Source organism: Camelina sativa, chromosome 10 (genome assembly GCF_000633955.1).
Source record: "Camelina sativa cultivar DH55 chromosome 10, Cs, whole genome shotgun sequence".
Lineage (NCBI taxonomy): Eukaryota > Viridiplantae > Streptophyta > Magnoliopsida > Brassicales > Brassicaceae > Camelina > Camelina sativa.
In genome coordinates, this window is record NC_025694.1 from 8,251,724 (window position 1) to 8,279,434 (window position 27,711).

Below are 27,711 nucleotides of genomic sequence, written 5' to 3' on the forward strand. Positions count from 1 at the left end.
GGTTATTTTATGTCAATTACATCTTGATGCGAATAAACATTTTTACTATTTGAATATCATTTACCTGGAAAAGATGAAGGAATTTTCGACAAGAGGTAAGTACTTCAAAACGTTTCCATCACTCAATGCATGGTTCTAAACTACAATGGTGAGGAATTGAAAAAACTGATGCGATTGCTAATTCCGGACAAGCCGACGAATTAGAGAAACCGACCATACCCATCATGAACATAATTCAAAAGAGGCCATGAACTAGTTCGTGGAGTATCTGACCGAGAATGATGGGAGGTCCCGTACCGCTTTGTCCTTAATTCAAAAACTCGTAGACGAGACCATTGACGAGCACCATCAAGATTAATGATCACAATCACATACCAAGTGTTTGTGATCCTCCAAATTCTGGAGGTTCTAACCAATGCTCCTTGCTCCTTTGTTCTCCTGGCAACGTGACAAAATCCAATGAATTGATCCTTTGTTCTCAATTTTATTACAAACACAAAAGTCCTAAGCAACTTTTGGAGAGATGAATACAATAATTCAAGACACAAATTGAAATTCAAAAGCAACAGTCGGAATCTGTGATCCATAAAACAATATAAAGAAAGGAATGAACCAATCCACCCAAATCAAAAATTACACTTCACACCATTTTACAGTCGATGGTTTCCTGGTGATATACTTCAGTTGTTCACTGTGGTCACATTTTTCAGAAGCATTTCCACAACACCTTTGGAAATTCTCGAAGCTTCGTTCTTCAATTGCTCGATTTTGGCATCAGTCTCTTGCTCAAGCCTCTTCACATTTGCACCTGAATCTCCGCTTGTCTGTTTTCACATTCAAGATTTCTCATCAACAACAAATCTTCGAAAGAACCAAAAGAACACATTTTTTTTAGTGGCGTAAGATCAAAGTTTTTGATATTACCGCTTCGAGTTTCCTCTGGAAACCTTGCTCTGTACTGGTTTTGTGCTCAGCAATCTCTGTTTCAGCCTCATCCTTGGCTTGCTTCAGTCTTGTCATTTTTGCTGGAAATAAAAACATATACCACATTCTCAATATCAAGTTGCAGCTAACTAAATCCCTAGAGAGAGCTCTATGTTACAATCAAATGCCAGTCAAACAAAATTCATTATGTCATCACTCTTATCACCAAGAGTATTATGATCCTAACACTATATCATCTTGGTTTCAAGCACATCCACGGTACATGAAGAACTCTGGCTTTTCATACAAGTCATTCATGTAGAAACCATGTAACGATGAGTAAACCAATCAAAGGCAAGACCTTTAGCGATTCTAGAGTTTCAGATTGAAGGTAACTATATAAGAATGGGAGCTTGTAATTACCGGTCCTAGCAGCATTGACAATCTGCTGAGCTTCGTGTTCGGCAGCAAGCAATTGCTGGATCCCTCCTCCATGATTGGATTCCATGTTTTCTTGAAAACTTCAAAAAAAACAAAAAAGCTGTTACAGATCACATGAAGTATGTGAGAAATCAAACTTAAAAAAATGTGAACTTTAAAAATAAGTCTACGCATTTGTTCAAAAACAACACACAAGAATCTAAAACGGTGATCGGATCGAGCATTAAGATGCGATCAGCCTTATATATTCAGATTCAAATCACAAACATTCACAAATCTGTTCGAAAGAGTCAAAGCAGATCGCTCTGTTCAGCCCAGCAACCAAATTCAGGATCAAAACAAGCAGAATTCTGATCTAACATTTGGATCAAATAAGATCTACATTCCTAAAATTGCACAAACTGGTTGAGGAATGAGAACAAATATAGCGACAAATCAGCGAAGCGGAAGAAAATATATCAAAAACCCAGAAATATAGGAGAGACAAAGAGAAGAAATTTACCTGCTTTGAGCACGAAAATGGAGAGAGAAGACCGGTAGAAGAAGTATGAAGAAGCGTTCAGATCAACAGATTGAATACAATACAGACAGAGGAGGAAGAAGAATAGAATAGAGAGAGATGATTAAAATATATTTTGCTATCAGAGTAATGGGCCAATTTAAACCCATTATACTCTTTAAATCAGGCCCATTAAAATAAAGGAATGGACCGTGGAGTAAAATGTTCAAGTCCTAAACATTGTTCTTTTTGTTTACATGAACGACACCCAAGAAAAAAGTTACTCATGAAATTTCGTAGACATTAACAAATTTGTTGGGTGTGTCAGTCTGTGATTATTTTTTTTATTTTTTTTATTTTTTTATTTTATTTTTGTTATTTGTTTGTGATTTAAGTGATTGATTATTAGTGTCTATGTTATGAGAAAAATACAGTAAAAATGTAAAATATTCTCTAAACAATATATGAATGTTTCTATATACTTGCCTATTCTTTGTTCTCCGCTACTATACGCTCTAGTACTGTTAGTTTGTTCTCTTTTACTTTTTGTTTTTTGTTTCTTTCTCCCTACCGAGTACTCTATGGTAGAGTCTCTACCAAACACCAATCATACACCTTTGAGTCTTAGACGTATCTGTGTGATTATCTGATAGAACGTGACGTGAGGTAAGAATATGGGATTCTTAGGTATGCCAAGTTGGTATACAAAATACATAATGTATAAAACGACGTCATGCATGATTACCTAAACACTGGTCATTGGGAGGAAAGTCTTATGTATCTATGATCACCATATGTTTTCTTGATTAGATGTAGTATTTAACATGAATGGTGATATAACCGTAAAAGTTTTTAAATAAAAAGGATAAGTTCTGGAAAATTGGACTTGGGTTAAGAAGATAAATCCATAGTTGAATTAGAGAAAATGATATAAATGAAAGGAATTGATAAGTAATCCCCATCGGATCATTCTATCCGAATCCAAAGTTGAAAGTTAAAAACGAATTGTGTATTGTTTAACATTATAAAAAAAAGTCGGCTAAGGTTTAATCATCAAAGTATATTAGTTGACTCTCTCGGTTGAAAGCGATTTATAGGACGAAGTATATAGTATATTAGTATTTAACAACTGATCATGAATTGAACTTTTTGTATAGCCGAAACGTTACAGTACACCCACGTGTCACTACTCTCTGATGTCCCTTTCACGTGTCCGGAAACTCTAAACTTTTTATTTTATGTGTTTGTATGTTGCCGTATCGTAGTTTCTTGTTAAAAAATATTTATCTCTGATTCCAATTAGAAAGCCACTCTTATCTAAACTTTGGGTGGTTTACCACTTCAACATGACAGACACGCGTAACAGGTGTGCACACTGCACAACCACAGCGTAGATCAGAGTATGGTACCACGATTTTTGTTTTCTTTAATATACATTATATCAAAATACTTCTACGGTATATTAAATGTATTGCGATGATAATTTTGTATATGCCATTTATCATAGATTCAAAAAATATCTGAACATACTTAATTTGCTTGCTGATTGCAAACTTTTACAAATTCGTTTTGAGTCATATATATAGATCCCAAATTTTTGGATAATACATGGTTTATGTTAATATCAGTATTTGTTAAACATTACTCAGCAAATACATACAAAATATTTTATGATTTTTATAAGAGTTTCGACAAGAATCTGATAATAGTTGATGTATATTTATTGTTATTTCCGTTCAACTTATTAATTAGAATTTTCTAAGTGATCCATTAATCAACCAACATTTTATATGTTCAATCAATCAAGCATTGACATTAACTTATCAAACGATAATACATTGAATTGGAATCTGACGTTCGAAGTATATGATTGATGATATTTTATATATAATAAATTTTTGTTGATGAACATTTCAAATATATTAAAATACTTTATTATGTTGAAAGAAACAATGGTTTTCTTGTTTTGAAAACAGGAATGCTTTGATTTCAAACTAATATCATAGGTTTAGGTTATTAAAGATGCAAGTTATGATAGCACATATAGAAAGTTCTTTAAGTTTCTGGTGGATACTTACTAAAAAAACAAAAAAGAAGAAGTTACTAGTGGAGAAAACTCATTATAAAGATTCAGTGGAAGTATAAGTTAAATTATGGCTAATTAATATATATATATATATATATATATAAGAAGTATAAGTTTACCGGTTTTTTTTAAGTTTTCACTTACACAAATCATCAAACACACTATATACTAGTATATAGTTTATAATTATCCATTCTATGTTACATTATATATATAAAAAAACTGAAAAAGTCAACTAAAAAATCGACCCCAACTCCTCGAATTGAATATCATAGTTCCTCTACTCATGGCCAATAATAGAGAAAATCAGAAAATCACATTCATAATGTAGAATTATCCAAGTTGACTCGATACAAATATTAGACCACTAAAAAGAACACGTTATGAATTCGACACTGAAAATGTAAGATACGTAGTTTAGTAAATTAAATAATGTAAATGTATTACTACATCAGTTGAATTGATGAGTTTGAGATGTAATAATCCCTTGCGCACATTCTCAACATGGAATGTAGCTAACAAAATTCATAAATTTTACGATGTATATAATATTTAAATATTATGTACAGATTATAATTTTACTGTTTGGGAGAGACATGAAGATTCCCTCTTCCTGAGTTTGTTTGATCATTAGGAAGCAAAAACACACATCTCTTAATTGTTTAATAATCTTATATAAATATTATATAAGAGAAAGTTTTTCTAACTTTAGCTGCGACATTTGGCATTTTCTTTTAGTAACACGTGTCATCCTTTATTTTCATTTTATTCTTTTAAAACAAATTTATATCATTTCTAATTTCAAATAATCATATTTCTCTTCTTAATATTGGTACAATTGACATATATTTTTAAATCCACTTTTATATTTTAAGTTCTTTTATCAAACAAAATCAGATTATTTTCATTTTATTCATTTAAAAAAAATTTCTATCATTTCTAATTTCAAATAATCATATTTCTCCTCTTAATGTTGGTACAATTGACATATATTTTTAAATCCACTTTTATATATTAAGTTCTTTTATCAAACAAAATCAGATTATTGACATGTTATAATTAAGCTTTTATGTAATTTTATAAACCTTAATTTTTACACATTTAGAATCATATAATATTTTCTTTCATTAATTAGAGTAGGCAATAAAGTAAGGCAGCTCCACACTTCCACTAAAATCCTATTAAATTATGATAAATTACACAACAATAGCTTTTCCTTTTATATCAATACACATATCAACAGAAGATCGTTCTTGTCAAGAGCATTTCAGAATTGTTGTCATGTTCGAATCATATATATATATATATATATATATATATATATATATCATATATGTTGAATTTCTTGATTTTCTATCTATTTATTTCATTAGAAAATTATAAGTGACATATTTAAAATAGTATTAATTAAATCATAAAGTTTGTTATTTCTTATATGGAAAATATATTAAAATTTGAAATTTAATATCATGTAGTGGGTTACAAATTGGTTTCACCATATATTAAAGAGAGTTATAATTTCAATAACCATCCATTGAAATGTATTTAGTCTAATGAAAAGATTTCCATTTTCAAATATTTATGTTACTAAAGTTCTGACACCAAATTCCATAATTCCCAAATTTGTAACTGTTAATAAATTATTTTGAACCTAAGAGTAGCATATATCTAACATTCAAATAGGTAGACATTTACTTAAATACTTAGACTCAAATTTACTCTCAAATGCTAGACTTGTTATAACATATATCACCAATGCGAGCTGCAAGAGGAAACAAGATCGTCATGTTTCTTGATTATGATGGTACCCTTCTCCAATCCTTGATGATCCAAACAGAGGTTTGATGTCTAGCAAGGTGTCCTTATAATTAAACCAAAATATATCTACCCTTTCTCTCCATAATCAAGATATATTTCATGTATTTTCCAACTTTTATAGTTACGTAGACGCATTTATTTTTGGTAGAATAGTTACATAGATGCATTGACAAGGTACATTTTGTAAAATCATTTTGTTTCCCATTTTCTTAACCAAGTTTGTTAACGATCAAATTACAATTTGATATGTTATTTATTATTTATTATTTTTGTAGATTTATAGCTTAGTGAAGCTAGCAAAACTCTATTATATAGAAGCCATGGAATGAAATCATTGGATATTAAAGGCTCAGCTAAATTCTTCTCAAGATACAAGAAGGTAGATTCTTAAAAACTATGATTAACCAAATTTTAATCTGAATTCCTTTATTTACTTTTTAATCAAAATTTAATCTTGGTTTTTATATATGTAGCCATTATTTTAACTTTCCTGAGGATTAGTTAAACGTCTTTATTTTAGGTTTATGTGTTTGTTTTAACATCATATCAAGAAAGGAGCCAATCCAGTTCCGGAGGGCAAGCAGACTAAACAACCTTAGACAACAAATTTAAATTATGTTTAAAAGCCCATCAACTAATATGTATATTACAATAGTCACAATATTTTTTTCTCACTAAAATCTACTCCATCCATTTTCTAGAGAAAACCAAATGTTGCAAAAAAAAAAAAGGATTAATCAGGAACAGAGGGAGTATTGTCTAATATAACCATTTACTACAGTCCCACATAAATTTTAAAATTTTCAATGATGGGAAGTTTTTTAGTCAAGTGGTTACAACACCAACTCTGTGACTGATCCCACCGGAGTTTGATTCCACTATGTCACGTTATCTCGCTTAGTAGGGACTGGCTATGAATCGGGCCTTTGCGATTATATGTTGAAAAAAAATTAATGATAAATGGAGGCATATAACAATATTGGCCAAGCTGGATTGTGGAGAATCACTATCCATGAAAATGGAGGCATATCAAAGGCACTTAAAAACGTTTGGACCGAGCAAAATCAAAGTTAATTATACAGAGGTAAACTAAGTTATAAAAAAAGCAAGAAGTGGAAAAAATGGTACATCAATACTCCATAGTATAAAATTTATAAAAGTTAAATGTTATATTTATGAAATCATTCACAAAACATAAAAAGTTGAGGCAAGTTAATTCAAGAGTGATGGAGAGATAATGTTTAGTATTATTGGTGTAGGGGTGGAAGCTTAAAAGGGGTTAAAAGGCGACAGCTCTGTTTTGTTTGGACAAAAACAGAGTGTTTGTTTGTCATCGTAGGTGAGGGGGAAGAACGGGTCGACGAAGGTGGAACAGAACGAACAAGAACGAAACGAGAGTCCTCCTCTCAGGGCTTAACAAAAGCTCTTTTGGCAATAAATATTGCCTCTGTTTTGGTTTTTTTTATTAGACTTCAAATCAATGATTATGATACAGAGATTTGCGAATCTATTTAAGGCGAAACTAAAAGATACATCCTAATCCTAAATCCAAGAATTTAGACTCGAGTTTATCCTAAACCAAAGGAAAACAAATCCAAAAACAAACACATATAACGAGCCTTGCGGCACACGCAACACAACATCGACGTAAGTGTGTCACAAGGCGGAAGAACGATGCACGCTGCATCAATTATAATGTTTAGTATGTTTAGTATCTGGTGTTTAGGGTTTAGAATTTAGTTATTTTGTATATATATAAGGATATTATTGAAAATAGTTTACAAGAGAAGGTATTTCTTTTAAAATTATTTGTTGTTAAGTATTACTTTTAGATGATGAAAGTAAAATAAATGTATAGAACAACATTAATTTATCTATCAAAGTAATTATAATTTTAGACTACTGCTCAGTTTCTTTCAAGCTTATTAATAATTCATTATTAATTATTTGCTCATGTTAGGTCTTACAATTTTCATTTTAGACTACTGATCAGTTTTTTTCCAAAAACAAAAAAACAAAAGTGTAAATAAATATAATTTATCTTAATTACTTAACAAAAATATCAAATTAAATTAATTTTGTGGTAACTTAAAAAATAGTCCTATTATTATAGTAACATATTGTTTAAATATTTTCAACAATACTACGTACTTTAAATTTTTTCCTCTATCTCAAAATGACTCTTTTATAAAGTATCATATAACAATTATATATTAAAATATTATAGTTAGACCGTAATATTATAAAAAAATAATTTTCAATACATATAGTAACAATTACATGCACATTTCAAATACAATTGAATATAAATTTCATTTTTTTATTTCAAATTAATAATGCATACATAACCCACGCATCGCGTGGGCTACTTTCTAGTAGTATATATGTGTTTGTTGATGCGTGGGTTACTTTCTAGTAGCATATATGTGTTTGTTGTTCGATACTTAGTTGTTAGTTATGATTTCAACTCTTATACTATCTAAGAAAGTTTTAATGGCTCAAAAACATTAGTAACGAGGATGAATTAATTCTAGGATGGTGGAGTTATATTTGAGTTTAATCTCTCTATCTTTTTTCTTTTGGTCAAACTACTCTGTTAAGTTAAAATATATGATCTGTCATATTGATTGCGACGTTGAATGTAAATCGAATTTGGATAATGTATTCACTGTTTGTAATCCCATTTGACGGGTTGAACTACCTGTCAAAATAACATTTTCAAACTAATTTCTTACTCATTCATTTGTGCTACTGAGACCTTTAGTTCCATTTACTTTATTTGTATAGGGATTGGATAATTTGGATTACATGTAAAATGGTGGTCGGTGTTTTATTTCGAGAGTGTTTAGTCATAGATACCTCTTTGTGCATGTACGAGATATATGGTAATATATTCTTCTGCGTTTATAAGAGAAAGAAAAAATGCGTTCAAGAAGCTTAATTTGGTCAACTTTACGTTGCTAGAAATGTGTGAGATGGTGGCATACGGCGATGACTGATAAGAGAGTTAGAGAGAGACCATAAACATTTGAGATCTATGTACAAAACAGTCTACTTTGACTATTTTATTTGCTTTCTTCTTTAGGTGGCTCTATCTGAAATGTGAATGCCGAGATGGAAATAAAGACTGTAATTTTGGGCTTATCTTACAAGTGGCAAGTATAGAAATAAGACTTGCAATTTCTGTGTCATCTTATCTGATAAAAATTAATAATATATATATAATAAAAAATAGAAGTCTTATTTTAGTAGCCTTTTTTTTGGTTTTTAAAATAAATAAATAAGCTTTTCATCTTGTGGTTATTGTTATTTTATTATATTTTAAAATCTAATTAACCACCTCAAGGGTCCTTCAATTATTAATTATAAATTTGGTATATGCTCGTCATATTATTAAACAAATATTATGCATCTGATAGGGGTAAATTTTGATTGTAGAGAGGACGAAACAGATGTTGACATATGAACGCACCACCATCAATGAGAGACTCCTGATGAACATGCATACAATGATCTCAAGTTTGTAAGGATCCTATATTTGATAAGTGAAAAATAATAATGTATGAGAATTGGAAATTGGAATCAAAGAGCTCAAGTTTTAGTAGCAATGATTTAATAAGATAAAAACGAATACTGTACATGGTGAATCCTAAGTTTAAGATTAAAGGATATATTCAATCTAATATTGCAAGTTATTTGAGTTTTCGTAAGATTTTAAATGATTTTGATGATTTTAGTGAAGTTTAAGAGAGGTGTATTTAACTTGACATTTTAAGTGATTTGTCTAAAATTTACAAATCATATGTTATTCAATCATGAATTTTAAAAAATTTATTAAAATCCACTGTTATTGAACTGATGATTTACAAATATAATTTAATTGTTATTGAACTGATGATTTAAAAATTTACTTAAAAATTCATTGTTATTCTGTTTTGTGGATTTGGATTTTAATGATTTTTAGGGATTATGGAGGATTTGAGAGGATTTATTTAGTTAAAAATACATAAATCCAAATCTCATAGTTTTATGTGAAATTTGAAAGAATTTTACAATAAATCATACCAACATCTCAAAAATCATCCAAATCATTTAAAATCTTATGAAAACTCAAATCCCTTGGAATATTAGATTGAATACACTCCCTAAATGATTTATTGTAAAATTCTTATAAATCCCACCTAAAACCATGAGATTTGGTTCTATATTTTTAACTAAAGAAATCATTTGAAATCCTCCAAAATCTCTAAAAATCATTAAAATCTAAATTCAGAAACTGTTTTGAATAATAATGGATTTTAAAGTAGATTTTAAAACCATTAGTTCAATAACAATGTATTTCATAAGACTGTTTAAAATCTATATTGAATAACATAGAATTTATAATTTTTATATAAATCACTTATAATGTCAAGTTGAATACATCCTCTAAAATGATTTGTGAAATATTAGATATTGGGGTCTTAAAGAATTTAAGTAAATGATAGTGAAACCCAATTATTGTGTACATGCTGAATTAAGATGAAATAGCCGAGTAGAGTTTAATTAGGTTTGAGGTAATATGAGGTCATTTCCATGAGTAAAAACTATAAAATGTTAATTACAATAGAATGCAAAACAAATGTACTGCTCACACATAACCCCATACTGAAAACTAGTACACTAGTACTGTACATATAGATGACTAGTCGCCAAAAACGGTCCAAATTCAGAATCATTAGTCACCAAATTACTTAAAGAAATCAATTTGCTAGTTTGCCAACCCTAGCCTCAAAGATAATGTATTTCTATCTTTTATTTATACATACGTATAGAGAAAAGAAAAAAAAAAAAAAACAAAAAAGGAAGTAACTCCCGCGCAAATAGGGGCATTATGGGTATTTCAAGAGACTTGCAGGCTATATAAAGACCCCTAGTAATGGGTCTGATACTGCATCCATATCCATTATCCACACTTGACCTCAAGTCCTCTGTTTATAAAGAGAAAAAGTTCCAAATTTCAACAAACACCAATCACAAAGTTCGTATTAGTCCCTTCGCGCAGATCTTAAATCAACCAAGTAGAAACGGATAGAATCTTCTCCCGTCCAATAAAAATCTACGTTTTCAGATATTTTACTTATCCGTAAGTATCGCTTCTTCTCTATCTAATCCAAAACTCTTATGTATATACTCATCTTTTTAAATCCCATGAGATAAATAACACAATCGATCATTGTATCCTGTAACCTGCACTTTCTTTGTTACGTTTCTTCTATTGACTAACCATAATTTTACTCTCTCTCTTTTTTTTTTTTATATTTTTAATCCTATGATTATGCTGAGAAGTCAATTCCCAAATCGCTAATAATGTGCATTTCTTCCCGGAAAATGCAAAAACATGCTACATGACTAATTGGTAAAAACAATTCGAAATTGTAGGTCATGGGAACAAATGGTACAACATGTCCAGGACCAATGAAAGCAACCTCTAATGGAGTATTCCAAGGCGAGAATCCTCTGAAGCACGCGTTGCCTCTTCTCATACTCCAGATCTGTATCGTTCTTCTTCTTACTCGTCTTCTTGCTTTTCTCCTCCGTCCACTCCGGCAGCCACGTGTCATCGCCGAGATTGTCGTACGTTTCTTTATCTCTTCAATTATTTATTTATATATAAAATATTTTTTTTGGGTCAACGTTTATTATATATATTCATATCCATTTTGGGGTCTAATTAGAAGTCAAAAAGATATTGTTACCAGTTTGATCAAATAATTAGATAAGGTGACGGAATTTTTAGAAATTTACATTAAAATTCTAATTAAGGCTGCTTAGCTCCAATCATACGGTTGTGAATAAGTCGTCGGTCTTATTTATGACATAGCTATCGTAGGAACTTTCATCAGAATATTCGTTTTCTTCCACAAAATTCGCTAACACGTTAAGCTTTTAAGAGTATCTTACAGTTACACAATTAACACACACATATTAATATCTTATAATATCTCTTAACTTTTTTTTTTTAAGCAAAAATCTTATATTATCTGTTTATGCTTCCACGTTCCTATGAATCTTGTGGCTTGTTAGCAGTGATAAATTCCAACATTTGGAATAAAATAATATGACGATTCTATTTTTCTGATAAAATAATATGACGATGTTAATTAGTCATAGATGATGGATGTTTAATTACTTCCCTTATTATATGACTAGGCAAATACTACACTATTAAAATAAAACACATATCACTATTATTTTTGGAATTATAATGGAGTACTGTATATAACTTTTACCTTCTATGTTGTGGTTTTAGGGTGGAATATATCATTGATTATTCGTTTATTACATTGTTTTATTCGGAATTATAATGTCATTAAGTTTGAGTTTATGTTTTTGTTGTGATTAGGGTGGAATATTACTTGGACCATCAGCTCTTGGGAAAAGCTCAAAGTTTCTCACCACGGTTTTCCCACCAAGGAGTCTAACGGTTTTAGACACACTTGCAAACTTAGGACTCATCTTCTTCCTCTTCCTCGTTGGTCTCGAGCTCGACCCTAAATCCCTCAAACGAACCGGAAAGAGAGCTCTCTCGATTGCCTTAGCCGGAATCACTCTTCCTTTTATCCTTGGTATTGGAACTTCGTTTGCTCTCCGAAGTACCATAGCTGATGGAGTCAGTAAAGCTCCTTTCCTCGTCTTCATGGGGGTTGCTCTCTCCATCACCGCATTTCCCGTTTTGGCACGAATTCTCGCTGAGATCAAGCTTCTCACCACTGATGTCGGAAAGATTGCTTTGTCGGCTGCTGCGGTCAATGATGTGGCAGCTTGGATTCTCCTTGCTCTCGCCGTGGCTCTCTCGGGCGATGGGAACTCTCCTCTCACATCTCTTTGGGTGTTTCTTGCGGGTTGCGGTTTCGTCTTGTTTTGTATCTTTGTCGTGCAACCGGGGATTAAGTTGATTGCTAAACGTTGTCCTGAGGGAGAGCCAGTTAATGAACTCTACGTGTGTTGCACGTTAGGTATTGTTCTTGCTGCTAGCTTTGTCACAGACTTGATTGGGATCCACGCGCTGTTCGGTGCGTTTGTGATCGGGGTTATTTTCCCTAAAGAAGGTAATTTCGCGAATGCTCTCGTTGAGAAAGTTGAGGATCTCGTGTCGGGTCTTTTCTTGCCGCTTTACTTTGTCTCGAGCGGTTTAAAAACGGATGTGGCGACGATTCAAGGAGCTCAGTCTTGGGGACTCTTGGTTTTGGTTATTTTCAATGCTTGTTTTGGTAAAATCGTCGGTACAGTTCTCGTTTCCCTTTACTGCAAAGTTCCCCTTGACGAGTCTTTAGCACTCGGTTTCTTGATGAACACGAAAGGCCTTGTTGAGCTCATCGTCCTTAACATCGGTAAAGACAGAGGGGTAAGTTCATAGATTTCAAATTTTTAAAAACATATTCTACAAAATATTTGCATGTTAACTTGGTTCCATGTGTTTTGGCAGGTTTTGAACGATCAGATTTTCGCTATAATGGTTTTAATGGCCATATTTACCACGTTCATGACGACTCCTCTAGTTCTAGCGGTGTACAAACCGGGTAAATCTTTAGCCAAAGGTGATTACCAAAACCGAACAATCGAGGAGACGAAAAAGTCCAACAAACCTCTCCGTCTCATGTTCTGTTTCCAGAGCATAATGAACATCCCAACGATCGTCAACCTCATAGAAGCATCCCGAGGCTCAAACCGCAAAGAAACTCTATCGGTCTATGCGATGCATCTTATGGAGCTTTCCGAGAGATCATCCGCTGTACTCATGGCACACAAGGTCAGGAAAAATGGACTTCCATTCTGGAACAAAGACAAAACTGGTAACAATAGTTCTTCCGACATGGTCGTGGTCGCATTTGAGGCCTTCCGAAGACTCAGCCGTGTCTCTGTGCGTCCCATGACGGCAATCTCAGCGATGGCGACTATACATGAGGATATATGTCAAAGCGCGGAACGCAAAAGCACGGCTATGGTGATTCTTCCGTTTCATAAGCACGTTAGGCTGGACAGAACATGGGAGACGACTCGGAACGATTACCGTTGGATTAACAAGAAGGTTATGGAAGAGGCTCCATGTTCTGTTGCGATATTGGTTGATCGTGGGCTTGGTGGTACGACTCGTGTCGCGTCTAGTGATTTCTCGTTGGTAATAACGGTTTTGTTCTTTGGAGGGAATGATGATCGGGAGGCGTTAGCGTTTGCGATGCGTATGGCGGAACATCCCGGGATAAGCTTAACCGTTGTTCGGTTTATTCCTAGCGAGGAATTTAAACCGGAAAATGTGAAGCTTGAGATAATCGAAGATCAGGCATCATGTTCCGGGGATACCAAGTTGATTGATATAGAAGCTATATCCGACCTGAAAGCAATGATTGAAGAACAAGAAAGTTCTCTTTCTAATTCAGATTCCGAATCTCTAATCGTTTATGAAGAGAAAATCGTGAAATGTTACAAGGAAGTTTTCGAGGTTATCAAAGAGTGTTCTAAAAGCAATCTTTTCTTGGTGGGGAAGTCACCGGAAGGTTCGGTGGCGTCGGGGTTGCACGTGGAAAGAAGCGATACGCCGGAGCTTGGACCGATCGGGAATTTGTTAACGGCAAGCGAAAATGTTTCAACAACGGCGTCAGTGTTAGTGGTGCAACAGTACACAGCAAGCCGTGTTCTTCCGGTAGTTGGAGTTACCAAGGACATCACGACTGAAAAGTCGTTGGTTGAAGATTCCGAGAGTCGTTAGTGATTTTTCTCTTTGGGATTCCAAGACTCGAAAGGTCAAAAGATTGGCTTGTATATAANAAACCCAATTATTGTGTACATGCTGAATTAAGATGAAATAGCCGAGTAGAGTTTAATTAGGTTTGAGGTAATATGAGGTCATTTCCATGAGTAAAAACTATAAAATGTTAATTACAATAGAATGCAAAACAAATGTACTGCTCACACATAACCCCATACTGAAAACTAGTACACTAGTACTGTACATATAGATGACTAGTCGCCAAAAACGGTCCAAATTCAGAATCATTAGTCACCAAATTACTTAAAGAAATCAATTTGCTAGTTTGCCAACCCTAGCCTCAAAGATAATGTATTTCTATCTTTTATTTATACATACGTATAGAGAAAAGAAAAAAAAAAAAAAACAAAAAAGGAAGTAACTCCCGCGCAAATAGGGGCATTATGGGTATTTCAAGAGACTTGCAGGCTATATAAAGACCCCTAGTAATGGGTCTGATACTGCATCCATATCCATTATCCACACTTGACCTCAAGTCCTCTGTTTATAAAGAGAAAAAGTTCCAAATTTCAACAAACACCAATCACAAAGTTCGTATTAGTCCCTTCGCGCAGATCTTAAATCAACCAAGTAGAAACGGATAGAATCTTCTCCCGTCCAATAAAAATCTACGTTTTCAGATATTTTACTTATCCGTAAGTATCGCTTCTTCTCTATCTAATCCAAAACTCTTATGTATATACTCATCTTTTTAAATCCCATGAGATAAATAACACAATCGATCATTGTATCCTGTAACCTGCACTTTCTTTGTTACGTTTCTTCTATTGACTAACCATAATTTTACTCTCTCTCTTTTTTTTTTTTATATTTTTAATCCTATGATTATGCTGAGAAGTCAATTCCCAAATCGCTAATAATGTGCATTTCTTCCCGGAAAATGCAAAAACATGCTACATGACTAATTGGTAAAAACAATTCGAAATTGTAGGTCATGGGAACAAATGGTACAACATGTCCAGGACCAATGAAAGCAACCTCTAATGGAGTATTCCAAGGCGAGAATCCTCTGAAGCACGCGTTGCCTCTTCTCATACTCCAGATCTGTATCGTTCTTCTTCTTACTCGTCTTCTTGCTTTTCTCCTCCGTCCACTCCGGCAGCCACGTGTCATCGCCGAGATTGTCGTACGTTTCTTTATCTCTTCAATTATTTATTTATATATAAAATATTTTTTTTGGGTCAACGTTTATTATATATATTCATATCCATTTTGGGGTCTAATTAGAAGTCAAAAAGATATTGTTACCAGTTTGATCAAATAATTAGATAAGGTGACGGAATTTTTAGAAATTTACATTAAAATTCTAATTAAGGCTGCTTAGCTCCAATCATACGGTTGTGAATAAGTCGTCGGTCTTATTTATGACATAGCTATCGTAGGAACTTTCATCAGAATATTCGTTTTCTTCCACAAAATTCGCTAACACGTTAAGCTTTTAAGAGTATCTTACAGTTACACACACATATTAATATCTTATAATATCTCTTAACTTTTTTTTAAGCAAAAATCTTATATTATCTGTTTATGCTTCCACGTTCCTATGAATCTTGTGGCTTGTAAGCAGTGATCAATTCCAACATTTGGAATAAATACTCATATGACGATTCTATTTTTCTGATAAAATAATATGACGATGTTGATTAGTCATAGATGATGGATGTTTAATTACTTCCCTTATTATATGACTAGGCAAATAATACACTATTAAAATAAAACACATCATCATTATTTTTGGAATTATAATGGAGTACTGTATAAACTTTTACCTTCGATGTTGTGGTTTTAGGGTGGAATATATCATTGATTATTACATTGTTTTATTCGGAATTATAATGTCATTAAGTTTGAGTTTATGTTTTTGTTGTGATTAGGGTGGAATATTACTTGGACCATCAGCTCTTGGGAAAAGCTCAAAGTTTCTCACCACGGTTTTCCCACCAAGGAGTCTAACGGTTTTAGACACACTTGCAAACTTAGGACTCATCTTCTTCCTCTTCCTCGTTGGTCTCGAGCTCGACCCTAAATCCCTCAAGCGAACAGGAAAGAGAGCTCTCTCGATCGCTTTAGCCGGAATCACTCTTCCTTTTATCCTTGGTATTGGAACTTCGTTTGTTCTCCGAAGTACCATAGCTGATGGAGTCAGTAAAGCTCCTTTTCTCGTCTTCATGGGGGTTGCTCTCTCCATCACCGCATTTCCCGTTTTGGCACGAATTCTCGCTGAGATCAAGCTTCTGACCACTGATGTCGGAAAGATTGCTTTGTCGGCTGCTGCGGTCAATGATGTTGTAGCTTGGATTCTCCTTGCTCTCGCCGTGGCTATCTCGGGCGACGGGGGTTCTCCTCTCACATCTCTATGGGTGTTTCTCTCGGGTTGCGGTTTCGTCTTGTTTTGTATCTTTGTCGTGCAACCAGGGATTAAGTTGATTGCTAAACGTTGTCCTGAGGGAGAGCCAGTTAATGAACTCTACGTGTGTTGCACGTTAGGTATTGTTCTTGCTGCTAGCTTTGTCACGGACTTGATTGGGATCCACGCGCTGTTTGGTGCGTTTGTGATCGGGGTTATTTTTCCTAAAGAAGGTAATTTCGCGAATGCTCTAGTTGAGAAAGTTGAGGATCTCGTGTCGGGTATTTTCTTGCCGCTCTACTTCGTCTCGAGTGGTTTGAAAACGGATGTGGCGACGATTCAAGGAGCTCAGTCTTGGGGACTCTTGGTTTTGGTTATTTTCAATGCTTGTTTCGGTAAAATCGTCGGTACAGTTCTAGTTTCCCTTTACTGCAAAGTTCCGCTTGACGAGTCTTTAGCACTCGGTTTCTTGATGAACACGAAAGGCCTTGTTGAGCTCATCGTCCTCAACATCGGTAAAGACAGAGGGGTAAGTTCATAGATTTCAAATTAAAGAAACAGTTTTTTTTTTATAATTATTAAAATCAGATTTTACAAAAAAATTTGTATGTTAACTTGATTCCATGTGTTTTCGCAGGTTTTGAACGATCAGGTTTTCGCTATAATGGTTCTAATGGCCATATTCACCACGTTCATGACGACTCCTCTAGTTCTAGCCGTGTACAAACCGGGTAAAGCCTTAGCCAAAGGTGATTACCAAAACCGAACAATTGAGGAGACGAAGAAATCCAATAAACCACTCCGTCTCATGTTCTGTTTCCAGAGCATAATGAACATCCCAACGATCGTCAACCTCATAGAAGCATCCCGAGGTTCAAACCGCAAAGAAACTCTATCGGTCTATGCGATGCATCTTATGGAGCTTTCCGAGAGATCATCCGCTGTACTAATGGCACACAAGGTCAGGAAAAATGGACTTCCATTCTGGAACAAAGACAAAACTGGTAACAATAGTTCTTCCGACATGGTCGTGGTCGCATTTGAGGCTTTCCGGAGACTTAGCCGTGTCTCTGTGCGTCCCATGACGGCAATCTCAGCGATGGCGACTATACATGAGGATATATGTCAAAGCGCGGAACGCAAAAGCACGGCTATGGTGATTCTTCCGTTTCATAAGCACGTTAGGCTGGACAGAACATGGGAGACGACTCGGAACGATTACCGTTGGATTAACAAGAAGGTTATGGAAGAAGCTCCATGTTCTGTTGCGATATTGGTTGATCGTGGGCTTGGTGGTACGACTCGTGTCGCTTCTAGTGATTTCTCGTTGGTTATAACGGTTTTGTTTTTTGGAGGGAATGATGATCGGGAGGCGTTAGCGTTTGCGATGCGTATGGCGGAACATCCCGGGATAAGCTTAACCGTTATTCGGTTTATTCCTAGCGAGGAATTTAAACCGGAAAATGTGAAGCTTGAGATACTCGAAGATCATGCATCATGTTCCGGGGAAACCAAGTTGATTGATATAGAAGCTATAACCGAGCTGAAGGCAATGATTAAAGAACAAGAAAGTACTCTTTCTAATTCAGATTCCGAATCTCTAATCGTTTACGAAGAGAAAATCGTGAAATGTTACAAGGAAGTTTTCGAGGTTATCAAAGAGTGTTCTAAAAGCAATCTTTTCTTGGTGGGGAAGTCACCGGAAGGTTCGGTGGCGTCGGGGTTGCACGTGGAAAGAAGCGATACGCCGGAGCTTGGACCGATCGGGAATTTGTTAACGGCAAGCGAAAATGTTTCGACGACGGCGTCAGTGTTAGTGGTGCAACAGTACACAGCAAGCCGTGTTCTTCCGGTAGTTGGAGTTACCAAGGACGTCACGACTGAAAAGTCGTTGGTTGAAGATTCCGAGAGTCCTTAGTGATTTTTCTCTTTGGGATTCCAAGACTCGAAAGGTCAAAAGATTGGCTTGTATATATTAATAACATGTGATGCATATTTTAAATACCACAAATATATTATCTTTGTATGGCAAAGTCTTAGTTCCATTTGGTTTTATAACTTTAATTCATAACTAACGAGACAAGGTGAATTCCCTCTTGTAACTATAATGTCCCTTATTCATTAAAATGTTTGTAATTAAAACATTATGATAATTAAATTCAGGTGGAAGTTCTATATTTGGTCATCTGTTCAGGTGGCAGTTTGATGATAATTGTTTTTTTGGTCAAAAAATTTCATGGAATTTGATTGACGACCTTATCGGAATGTTTTGCCGTTGACGGACTATTTTTTGGGGACTTTATTTTTTTTCTACTGACTTCAATTTTTTTGCGTAAGCAAATATGCGTTGTGATGATTTTATGTGTTTCATCACCTNATTTTACTCTCTCTCTTTTTTTTTTTTATATTTTTAATCCTATGATTATGCTGAGAAGTCAATTCCCAAATCGCTAATAATGTGCATTTCTTCCCGGAAAATGCAAAAACATGCTACATGACTAATTGGTAAAAACAATTCGAAATTGTAGGTCATGGGAACAAATGGTACAACATGTCCAGGACCAATGAAAGCAACCTCTAATGGAGTATTCCAAGGCGAGAATCCTCTGAAGCACGCGTTGCCTCTTCTCATACTCCAGATCTGTATCGTTCTTCTTCTTACTCGTCTTCTTGCTTTTCTCCTCCGTCCACTCCGGCAGCCACGTGTCATCGCCGAGATTGTCGTACGTTTCTTTATCTCTTCAATTATTTATTTATATATAAAATATTTTTTTTGGGTCAACGTTTATTATATATATTCATATCCATTTTGGGGTCTAATTAGAAGTCAAAAAGATATTGTTACCAGTTTGATCAAATAATTAGATAAGGTGACGGAATTTTTAGAAATTTACATTAAAATTCTAATTAAGGCTGCTTAGCTCCAATCATACGGTTGTGAATAAGTCGTCGGTCTTATTTATGACATAGCTATCGTAGGAACTTTCATCAGAATATTCGTTTTCTTCCACAAAATTCGCTAACACGTTAAGCTTTTAAGAGTATCTTACAGTTACACAATTAACACACACATATTAATATCTTATAATATCTCTTAACTTTTTTTTTTTAAGCAAAAATCTTATATTATCTGTTTATGCTTCCACGTTCCTATGAATCTTGTGGCTTGTTAGCAGTGATAAATTCCAACATTTGGAATAAAATAATATGACGATTCTATTTTTCTGATAAAATAATATGACGATGTTAATTAGTCATAGATGATGGATGTTTAATTACTTCCCTTATTATATGACTAGGCAAATACTACACTATTAAAATAAAACACATATCACTATTATTTTTGGAATTATAATGGAGTACTGTATATAACTTTTACCTTCTATGTTGTGGTTTTAGGGTGGAATATATCATTGATTATTCGTTTATTACATTGTTTTATTCGGAATTATAATGTCATTAAGTTTGAGTTTATGTTTTTGTTGTGATTAGGGTGGAATATTACTTGGACCATCAGCTCTTGGGAAAAGCTCAAAGTTTCTCACCACGGTTTTCCCACCAAGGAGTCTAACGGTTTTAGACACACTTGCAAACTTAGGACTCATCTTCTTCCTCTTCCTCGTTGGTCTCGAGCTCGACCCTAAATCCCTCAAACGAACCGGAAAGAGAGCTCTCTCGATTGCCTTAGCCGGAATCACTCTTCCTTTTATCCTTGGTATTGGAACTTCGTTTGCTCTCCGAAGTACCATAGCTGATGGAGTCAGTAAAGCTCCTTTCCTCGTCTTCATGGGGGTTGCTCTCTCCATCACCGCATTTCCCGTTTTGGCACGAATTCTCGCTGAGATCAAGCTTCTCACCACTGATGTCGGAAAGATTGCTTTGTCGGCTGCTGCGGTCAATGATGTGGCAGCTTGGATTCTCCTTGCTCTCGCCGTGGCTCTCTCGGGCGATGGGAACTCTCCTCTCACATCTCTTTGGGTGTTTCTTGCGGGTTGCGGTTTCGTCTTGTTTTGTATCTTTGTCGTGCAACCGGGGATTAAGTTGATTGCTAAACGTTGTCCTGAGGGAGAGCCAGTTAATGAACTCTACGTGTGTTGCACGTTAGGTATTGTTCTTGCTGCTAGCTTTGTCACAGACTTGATTGGGATCCACGCGCTGTTCGGTGCGTTTGTGATCGGGGTTATTTTCCCTAAAGAAGGTAATTTCGCGAATGCTCTCGTTGAGAAAGTTGAGGATCTCGTGTCGGGTCTTTTCTTGCCGCTTTACTTTGTCTCGAGCGGTTTAAAAACGGATGTGGCGACGATTCAAGGAGCTCAGTCTTGGGGACTCTTGGTTTTGGTTATTTTCAATGCTTGTTTTGGTAAAATCGTCGGTACAGTTCTCGTTTCCCTTTACTGCAAAGTTCCCCTTGACGAGTCTTTAGCACTCGGTTTCTTGATGAACACGAAAGGCCTTGTTGAGCTCATCGTCCTTAACATCGGTAAAGACAGAGGGGTAAGTTCATAGATTTCAAATTTTTAAAAACATATTCTACAAAATATTTGCATGTTAACTTGGTTCCATGTGTTTTGGCAGGTTTTGAACGATCAGATTTTCGCTATAATGGTTTTAATGGCCATATTTACCACGTTCATGACGACTCCTCTAGTTCTAGCGGTGTACAAACCGGGTAAATCTTTAGCCAAAGGTGATTACCAAAACCGAACAATCGAGGAGACGAAAAAGTCCAACAAACCTCTCCGTCTCATGTTCTGTTTCCAGAGCATAATGAACATCCCAACGATCGTCAACCTCATAGAAGCATCCCGAGGCTCAAACCGCAAAGAAACTCTATCGGTCTATGCGATGCATCTTATGGAGCTTTCCGAGAGATCATCCGCTGTACTCATGGCACACAAGGTCAGGAAAAATGGACTTCCATTCTGGAACAAAGACAAAACTGGTAACAATAGTTCTTCCGACATGGTCGTGGTCGCATTTGAGGCCTTCCGAAGACTCAGCCGTGTCTCTGTGCGTCCCATGACGGCAATCTCAGCGATGGCGACTATACATGAGGATATATGTCAAAGCGCGGAACGCAAAAGCACGGCTATGGTGATTCTTCCGTTTCATAAGCACGTTAGGCTGGACAGAACATGGGAGACGACTCGGAACGATTACCGTTGGATTAACAAGAAGGTTATGGAAGAGGCTCCATGTTCTGTTGCGATATTGGTTGATCGTGGGCTTGGTGGTACGACTCGTGTCGCGTCTAGTGATTTCTCGTTGGTAATAACGGTTTTGTTCTTTGGAGGGAATGATGATCGGGAGGCGTTAGCGTTTGCGATGCGTATGGCGGAACATCCCGGGATAAGCTTAACCGTTGTTCGGTTTATTCCTAGCGAGGAATTTAAACCGGAAAATGTGAAGCTTGAGATAATCGAAGATCAGGCATCATGTTCCGGGGATACCAAGTTGATTGATATAGAAGCTATATCCGACCTGAAAGCAATGATTGAAGAACAAGAAAGTTCTCTTTCTAATTCAGATTCCGAATCTCTAATCGTTTATGAAGAGAAAATCGTGAAATGTTACAAGGAAGTTTTCGAGGTTATCAAAGAGTGTTCTAAAAGCAATCTTTTCTTGGTGGGGAAGTCACCGGAAGGTTCGGTGGCGTCGGGGTTGCACGTGGAAAGAAGCGATACGCCGGAGCTTGGACCGATCGGGAATTTGTTAACGGCAAGCGAAAATGTTTCAACAACGGCGTCAGTGTTAGTGGTGCAACAGTACACAGCAAGCCGTGTTCTTCCGGTAGTTGGAGTTACCAAGGACATCACGACTGAAAAGTCGTTGGTTGAAGATTCCGAGAGTCGTTAGTGATTTTTCTCTTTGGGATTCCAAGACTCGAAAGGTCAAAAGATTGGCTTGTATATAATAATAACATGTGATTGCATATTTTAAATACCACAAATATATTATCTTTGTATGGCAAAGTCTTAGTTCCATTTGGTTTTATAACTTTAATTCATAACTAACGAGACAAGGTGAATTCCCTCTTGTAACTATAATGTCCCTTATTCATTAAAATGTTTGTAATTAAAACATTATGATAATTAAATTCAGGTGGAAGTTCTATATTTGGTCATCTGTTCAGGTGGCAGTTTGATGATAATTGTTTTTTTGGTCAAAAAATTTCATGGAATTTGATTGACGACCTTATCGGAATGTTTTGCCGTTGACGGACTATTTTTTGGGGACTTTATTTTTTTTCTACTGACTTCAATTTTTTTGCGTAAGCAAATATGCGTTGTGATGATTTTATGTGTTTCATCACCTTTTATGTCGACATTTAAACGAGAAAACAAAACGGTCTTTGAATTCATCACCTTTGATGTCAACATTGAATTTGTTTGTTATTCATAATAAGTTGTGTGTGCTTGCCCCACACTAATTGTTTAGTTGATAAATCTATGATGTTTCCATGATGAATTTGGGAATAGCATAATGGCTTTAAGATTTCTTATCACGCAGTGGTCCTTTTTTCCTAGGAATTGTGTAACCAAATCTCTCGGATATGTTGTAAATACTAAATATAAGATGATGGGCCAAACCACTGATTAAATATCAGGTATGTCACATATGTATNACTCCGGCAGCCACGTGTCATCGCCGAGATTGTCGTACGTTTCTTTATCTCTTCAATTATTTATTTATATATAAAATATTTTTTTTGGGTCAACGTTTATTATATATATTCATATCCATTTTGGGGTCTAATTAGAAGTCAAAAAGATATTGTTACCAGTTTGATCAAATAATTAGATAAGGTGACGGAATTTTTAGAAATTTACATTAAAATTCTAATTAAGGCTGCTTAGCTCCAATCATACGGTTGTGAATAAGTCGTCGGTCTTATTTATGACATAGCTATCGTAGGAACTTTCATCAGAATATTCGTTTTCTTCCACAAAATTCGCTAACACGTTAAGCTTTTAAGAGTATCTTACAGTTACACAATTAACACACACATATTAATATCTTATAATATCTCTTAACTTTTTTTTTTTAAGCAAAAATCTTATATTATCTGTTTATGCTTCCACGTTCCTATGAATCTTGTGGCTTGTTAGCAGTGATAAATTCCAACATTTGGAATAAAATAATATGACGATTCTATTTTTCTGATAAAATAATATGACGATGTTAATTAGTCATAGATGATGGATGTTTAATTACTTCCCTTATTATATGACTAGGCAAATACTACACTATTAAAATAAAACACATATCACTATTATTTTTGGAATTATAATGGAGTACTGTATATAACTTTTACCTTCTATGTTGTGGTTTTAGGGTGGAATATATCATTGATTATTCGTTTATTACATTGTTTTATTCGGAATTATAATGTCATTAAGTTTGAGTTTATGTTTTTGTTGTGATTAGGGTGGAATATTACTTGGACCATCAGCTCTTGGGAAAAGCTCAAAGTTTCTCACCACGGTTTTCCCACCAAGGAGTCTAACGGTTTTAGACACACTTGCAAACTTAGGACTCATCTTCTTCCTCTTCCTCGTTGGTCTCGAGCTCGACCCTAAATCCCTCAAACGAACCGGAAAGAGAGCTCTCTCGATTGCCTTAGCCGGAATCACTCTTCCTTTTATCTTTGGTATTGGAACTTCGTTTGCTCTCCGAAGTACCATAGCTGATGGAGTCAGTAAAGCTCCTTTCCTCGTCTTCATGGGGGTTGCTCTCTCCATCACCGCATTTCCCGTTTTGGCACGAATTCTCGCTGAGATCAAGCTTCTGACCACTGATGTCGGAAAGATTGCTTTGTCGGCTGCTGCGGTCAATGATGTTGTAGCTTGGATTCTCCTTGCTCTCGCCGTGGCTATCTCGGGCGACGGGGGTTCTCCTCTCACATCTCTATGGGTGTTTCTCGCGGGTTGCGGTTTCGTCTTGTTTTGTATCTTTGTCGTGCAACCGGGGATTAAGTTGATTGCTAAACGTTGTCCTGAGGGAGAGCCAGTTAATGAACTCTACGTGTGTTGCACGTTAGGTATTGTTCTTGCTGCTAGCTTTGTCACAGACTTGATTGGGATCCACGCGCTGTTCGGTGCGTTTGTGATCGGGGTTATTTTCCCTAAAGAAGGTAATTTCGCGAATGCTCTCGTTGAGAAAGTTGAGGATCTCGTGTCGGGTCTTTTCTTGCCGCTTTACTTTGTCTCGAGCGGTTTAAAAACGGATGTGGCGACGATTCAAGGAGCTCAGTCTTGGGGACTCTTGGTTTTGGTTATTTTCAATGCTTGTTTTGGTAAAATCGTCGGTACAGTTCTCGTTTCCCTTTACTGCAAAGTTCCCCTTGACGAGTCTTTAGCACTCGGTTTCTTGATGAACACGAAAGGCCTTGTTGAGCTCATCGTCCTTAACATCGGTAAAGACAGAGGGGTAAGTTCATAGATTTCAAATTTTTAAAAACATATTCTACAAAATATTTGCATGTTAACTTGGTTCCATGTGTTTTGGCAGGTTTTGAACGATCAGATTTTCGCTATAATGGTTTTAATGGCCATATTTACCACGTTCATGACGACTCCTCTAGTTCTAGCGGTGTACAAACCGGGTAAATCTTTAGCCAAAGGTGATTACCAAAACCGAACAATCGAGGAGACGAAAAAGTCCAACAAACCTCTCCGTCTCATGTTCTGTTTCCAGAGCATAATGAACATCCCAACGATCGTCAACCTCATAGAAGCATCCCGAGGCTCAAACCGCAAAGAAACTCTATCGGTCTATGCAATGCATCTTATGGAGCTTTCCGAGAGATCATCCGCTGTACTCATGGCACACAAGGTCAGGAAAAATGGACTTCCATTCTGGAACAAAGACAAAACTGGTAACAATAGTTCTTCCGACATGGTCGTGGTCGCATTTGAGGCCTTCCGAAGACTCAGCCGTGTCTCTGTGCGTCCCATGACGGCAATCTCAGCGATGGCGACTATACATGAGGATATATGTCAAAGCGCGGAACGCAAAAGCACGGCTATGGTGATTCTTCCGTTTCATAAGCACGTTAGGCTGGACAGAACATGGGAGACGACTCGGAACGATTACCGTTGGATTAACAAGAAGGTTATGGAAGAGGCTCCATGTTCTGTTGCGATATTGGTTGATCGTGGGCTTGGTGGTACGACTCGTGTCGCGTCTAGTGATTTCTCGTTGGTAATAACGGTTTTGTTCTTTGGAGGGAATGATGATCGGGAGGCGTTAGCGTTTGCGATGCGTATGGCGGAACATCCCGGGATAAGCTTAACCGTTGTTCGGTTTATTCCTAGCGAGGAATTTAAACCGGAAAATGTGAAGCTTGAGATAATCGAAGATCAGGCATCATGTTCCGGGGATACCAAGTTGATTGATATAGAAGCTATATCCGACCTGAAAGCAATGATTGAAGAACAAGAAAGTTCTCTTTCTAATTCAGATTCCGAATCTCTAATCGTTTATGAAGAGAAAATCGTGAAATGTTACAAGGAAGTTTTCGAGGTTATCAAAGAGTGTTCTAAAAGCAATCTTTTCTTGGTGGGGAAGTCACCGGAAGGTTCGGTGGCGTCGGGGTTGCACGTGGAAAGAAGCGATACGCCGGAGCTTGGACCGATCGGGAATTTGTTAACGGCAAGCGAAAATGTTTCAACAACGGCGTCAGTGTTAGTGGTGCAACAGTACACAGCAAGCCGTGTTCTTCCGGTAGTTGGAGTTACCAAGGACATCACGACTGAAAAGTCGTTGGTTGAAGATTCCGAGAGTCGTTAGTGATTTTTCTCTTTGGGATTCCAAGACTCGAAAGGTCAAAAGATTGGCTTGTATATAATAATAACATGTGATTGCATATTTTAAATACCACAAATATATTATCTTTGTATGGCAAAGTCTTAGTTCCATTTGGTTTTATAACTTTAATTCATAACTAACGAGACAAGGTGAATTCCCTCTTGTAACTATAATGTCCCTTATTCATTAAAATGTTTGTAATTAAAACATTATGATAATTAAATTCAGGTGGAAGTTCTATATTTGGTCATCTGTTCAGGTGGCAGTTTGATGATAATTGTTTTTTTGGTCAAAAAATTTCATGGAATTTGATTGACGACCTTATCGGAATGTTTTGCCGTTGACGGACTATTTTTTGGGGACTTTATTTTTTTTCTACTGACTTCAATTTTTTTGCGTAAGCAAATATGCGTTGTGATGATTTTATGTGTTTCATCACCTTTTATGTCGACATTTAAACGAGAAAACAAAACGGTCTTTGAATTCATCACCTTTGATGTCAACATTGAATTTGTTTGTTATTCATAATAAGTTGTGTGTGCTTGCCCCACACTAATTGTTTAGTTGATAAATCTATGATGTTTCCATGATGAATTTGGGAATAGCATAATGGCTTTAAGATTTCTTATCACGCAGTGGTCCTTTTTTCCTAGGAATTGTGTAACCAAATCTCTCGGATATGTTGTAAATACTAAATATAAGATGATGGGCCAAACCACTGATTAAATATCAGGTATGTCACATATGTATTCGTTTATCCTAGAATTTGAAGGTGTGTTGTAGAGAAATTGTAAATCATGCTGCACCATAGCTCTTGCCTTCTTTGATCCATCATGTATCATAGTAAAACCACGTACGTGCTTAATTGCTTATAGTTATATTGTAACGAATGGTAAATACATCAGAGTAAAAACCAAGTACATGCTTGTACTGTACTTTGTAACAAAATTGGCATTTTACTCAAGTCCCATATAGTG

The 27,711-nt window shown here is 35.7% G+C and overlaps 5 protein-coding genes across 5 annotated transcripts; 4 read left to right on the forward strand and 1 right to left on the reverse strand.

Annotated features, from left to right (window-relative positions):
• Positions 456-1,963, reverse strand: LOC104717924 (V-type proton ATPase subunit G2-like). The gene is made up of 4 exons (XM_010435567.1): positions 1,868-1,963; positions 1,348-1,445; positions 925-1,025; positions 456-824 (listed from the first exon to the last, which is right to left on the reverse strand). The coding sequence occupies exons 2-4, from the start codon at positions 1,430-1,432 to the stop codon at positions 681-683; spliced, it is 330 nt and encodes a 109-aa protein (XP_010433869.1). The 5' UTR covers positions 1,433-1,445; positions 1,868-1,963; the 3' UTR covers positions 456-680.
• On the forward strand, positions 10,715-14,569 carry LOC104717929 (cation/H(+) antiporter 17). Its single transcript, XM_019231034.1, has 4 exons — positions 10,715-10,893; positions 11,190-11,384; positions 12,154-13,155; positions 13,237-14,569. Exons 2-4 carry the CDS (start codon positions 11,193-11,195, stop codon positions 14,515-14,517), a joined length of 2,475 nt encoding a protein of 824 aa, XP_019086579.1. The 5' UTR covers positions 10,715-10,893; positions 11,190-11,192; the 3' UTR covers positions 14,518-14,569.
• Positions 15,034-19,101, forward strand: LOC104717928 (cation/H(+) antiporter 17-like). Its single transcript, XM_010435570.1, has 4 exons — positions 15,034-15,212; positions 15,509-15,703; positions 16,452-17,453; positions 17,562-19,101. Exons 2-4 carry the CDS (start codon positions 15,512-15,514, stop codon positions 18,840-18,842), a joined length of 2,475 nt encoding a protein of 824 aa, XP_010433872.1. The 5' UTR covers positions 15,034-15,212; positions 15,509-15,511; the 3' UTR covers positions 18,843-19,101.
• Positions 19,324-22,889, forward strand: LOC104717927 (cation/H(+) antiporter 17). The gene is made up of 3 exons (XM_010435569.2): positions 19,324-19,647; positions 20,417-21,418; positions 21,500-22,889. The coding sequence occupies exons 1-3, from the start codon at positions 19,456-19,458 to the stop codon at positions 22,778-22,780; spliced, it is 2,475 nt and encodes an 824-aa protein (XP_010433871.1). The 5' UTR covers positions 19,324-19,455; the 3' UTR covers positions 22,781-22,889.
• Positions 23,408-26,825, forward strand: LOC104720154 (cation/H(+) antiporter 17-like). Its single transcript, XM_010438111.2, has 4 exons — positions 23,408-23,436; positions 23,532-23,583; positions 24,353-25,354; positions 25,436-26,825. The coding sequence occupies exons 1-4, from the start codon at positions 23,408-23,410 to the stop codon at positions 26,714-26,716; spliced, it is 2,364 nt and encodes a 787-aa protein (XP_010436413.1). The 3' UTR covers positions 26,717-26,825.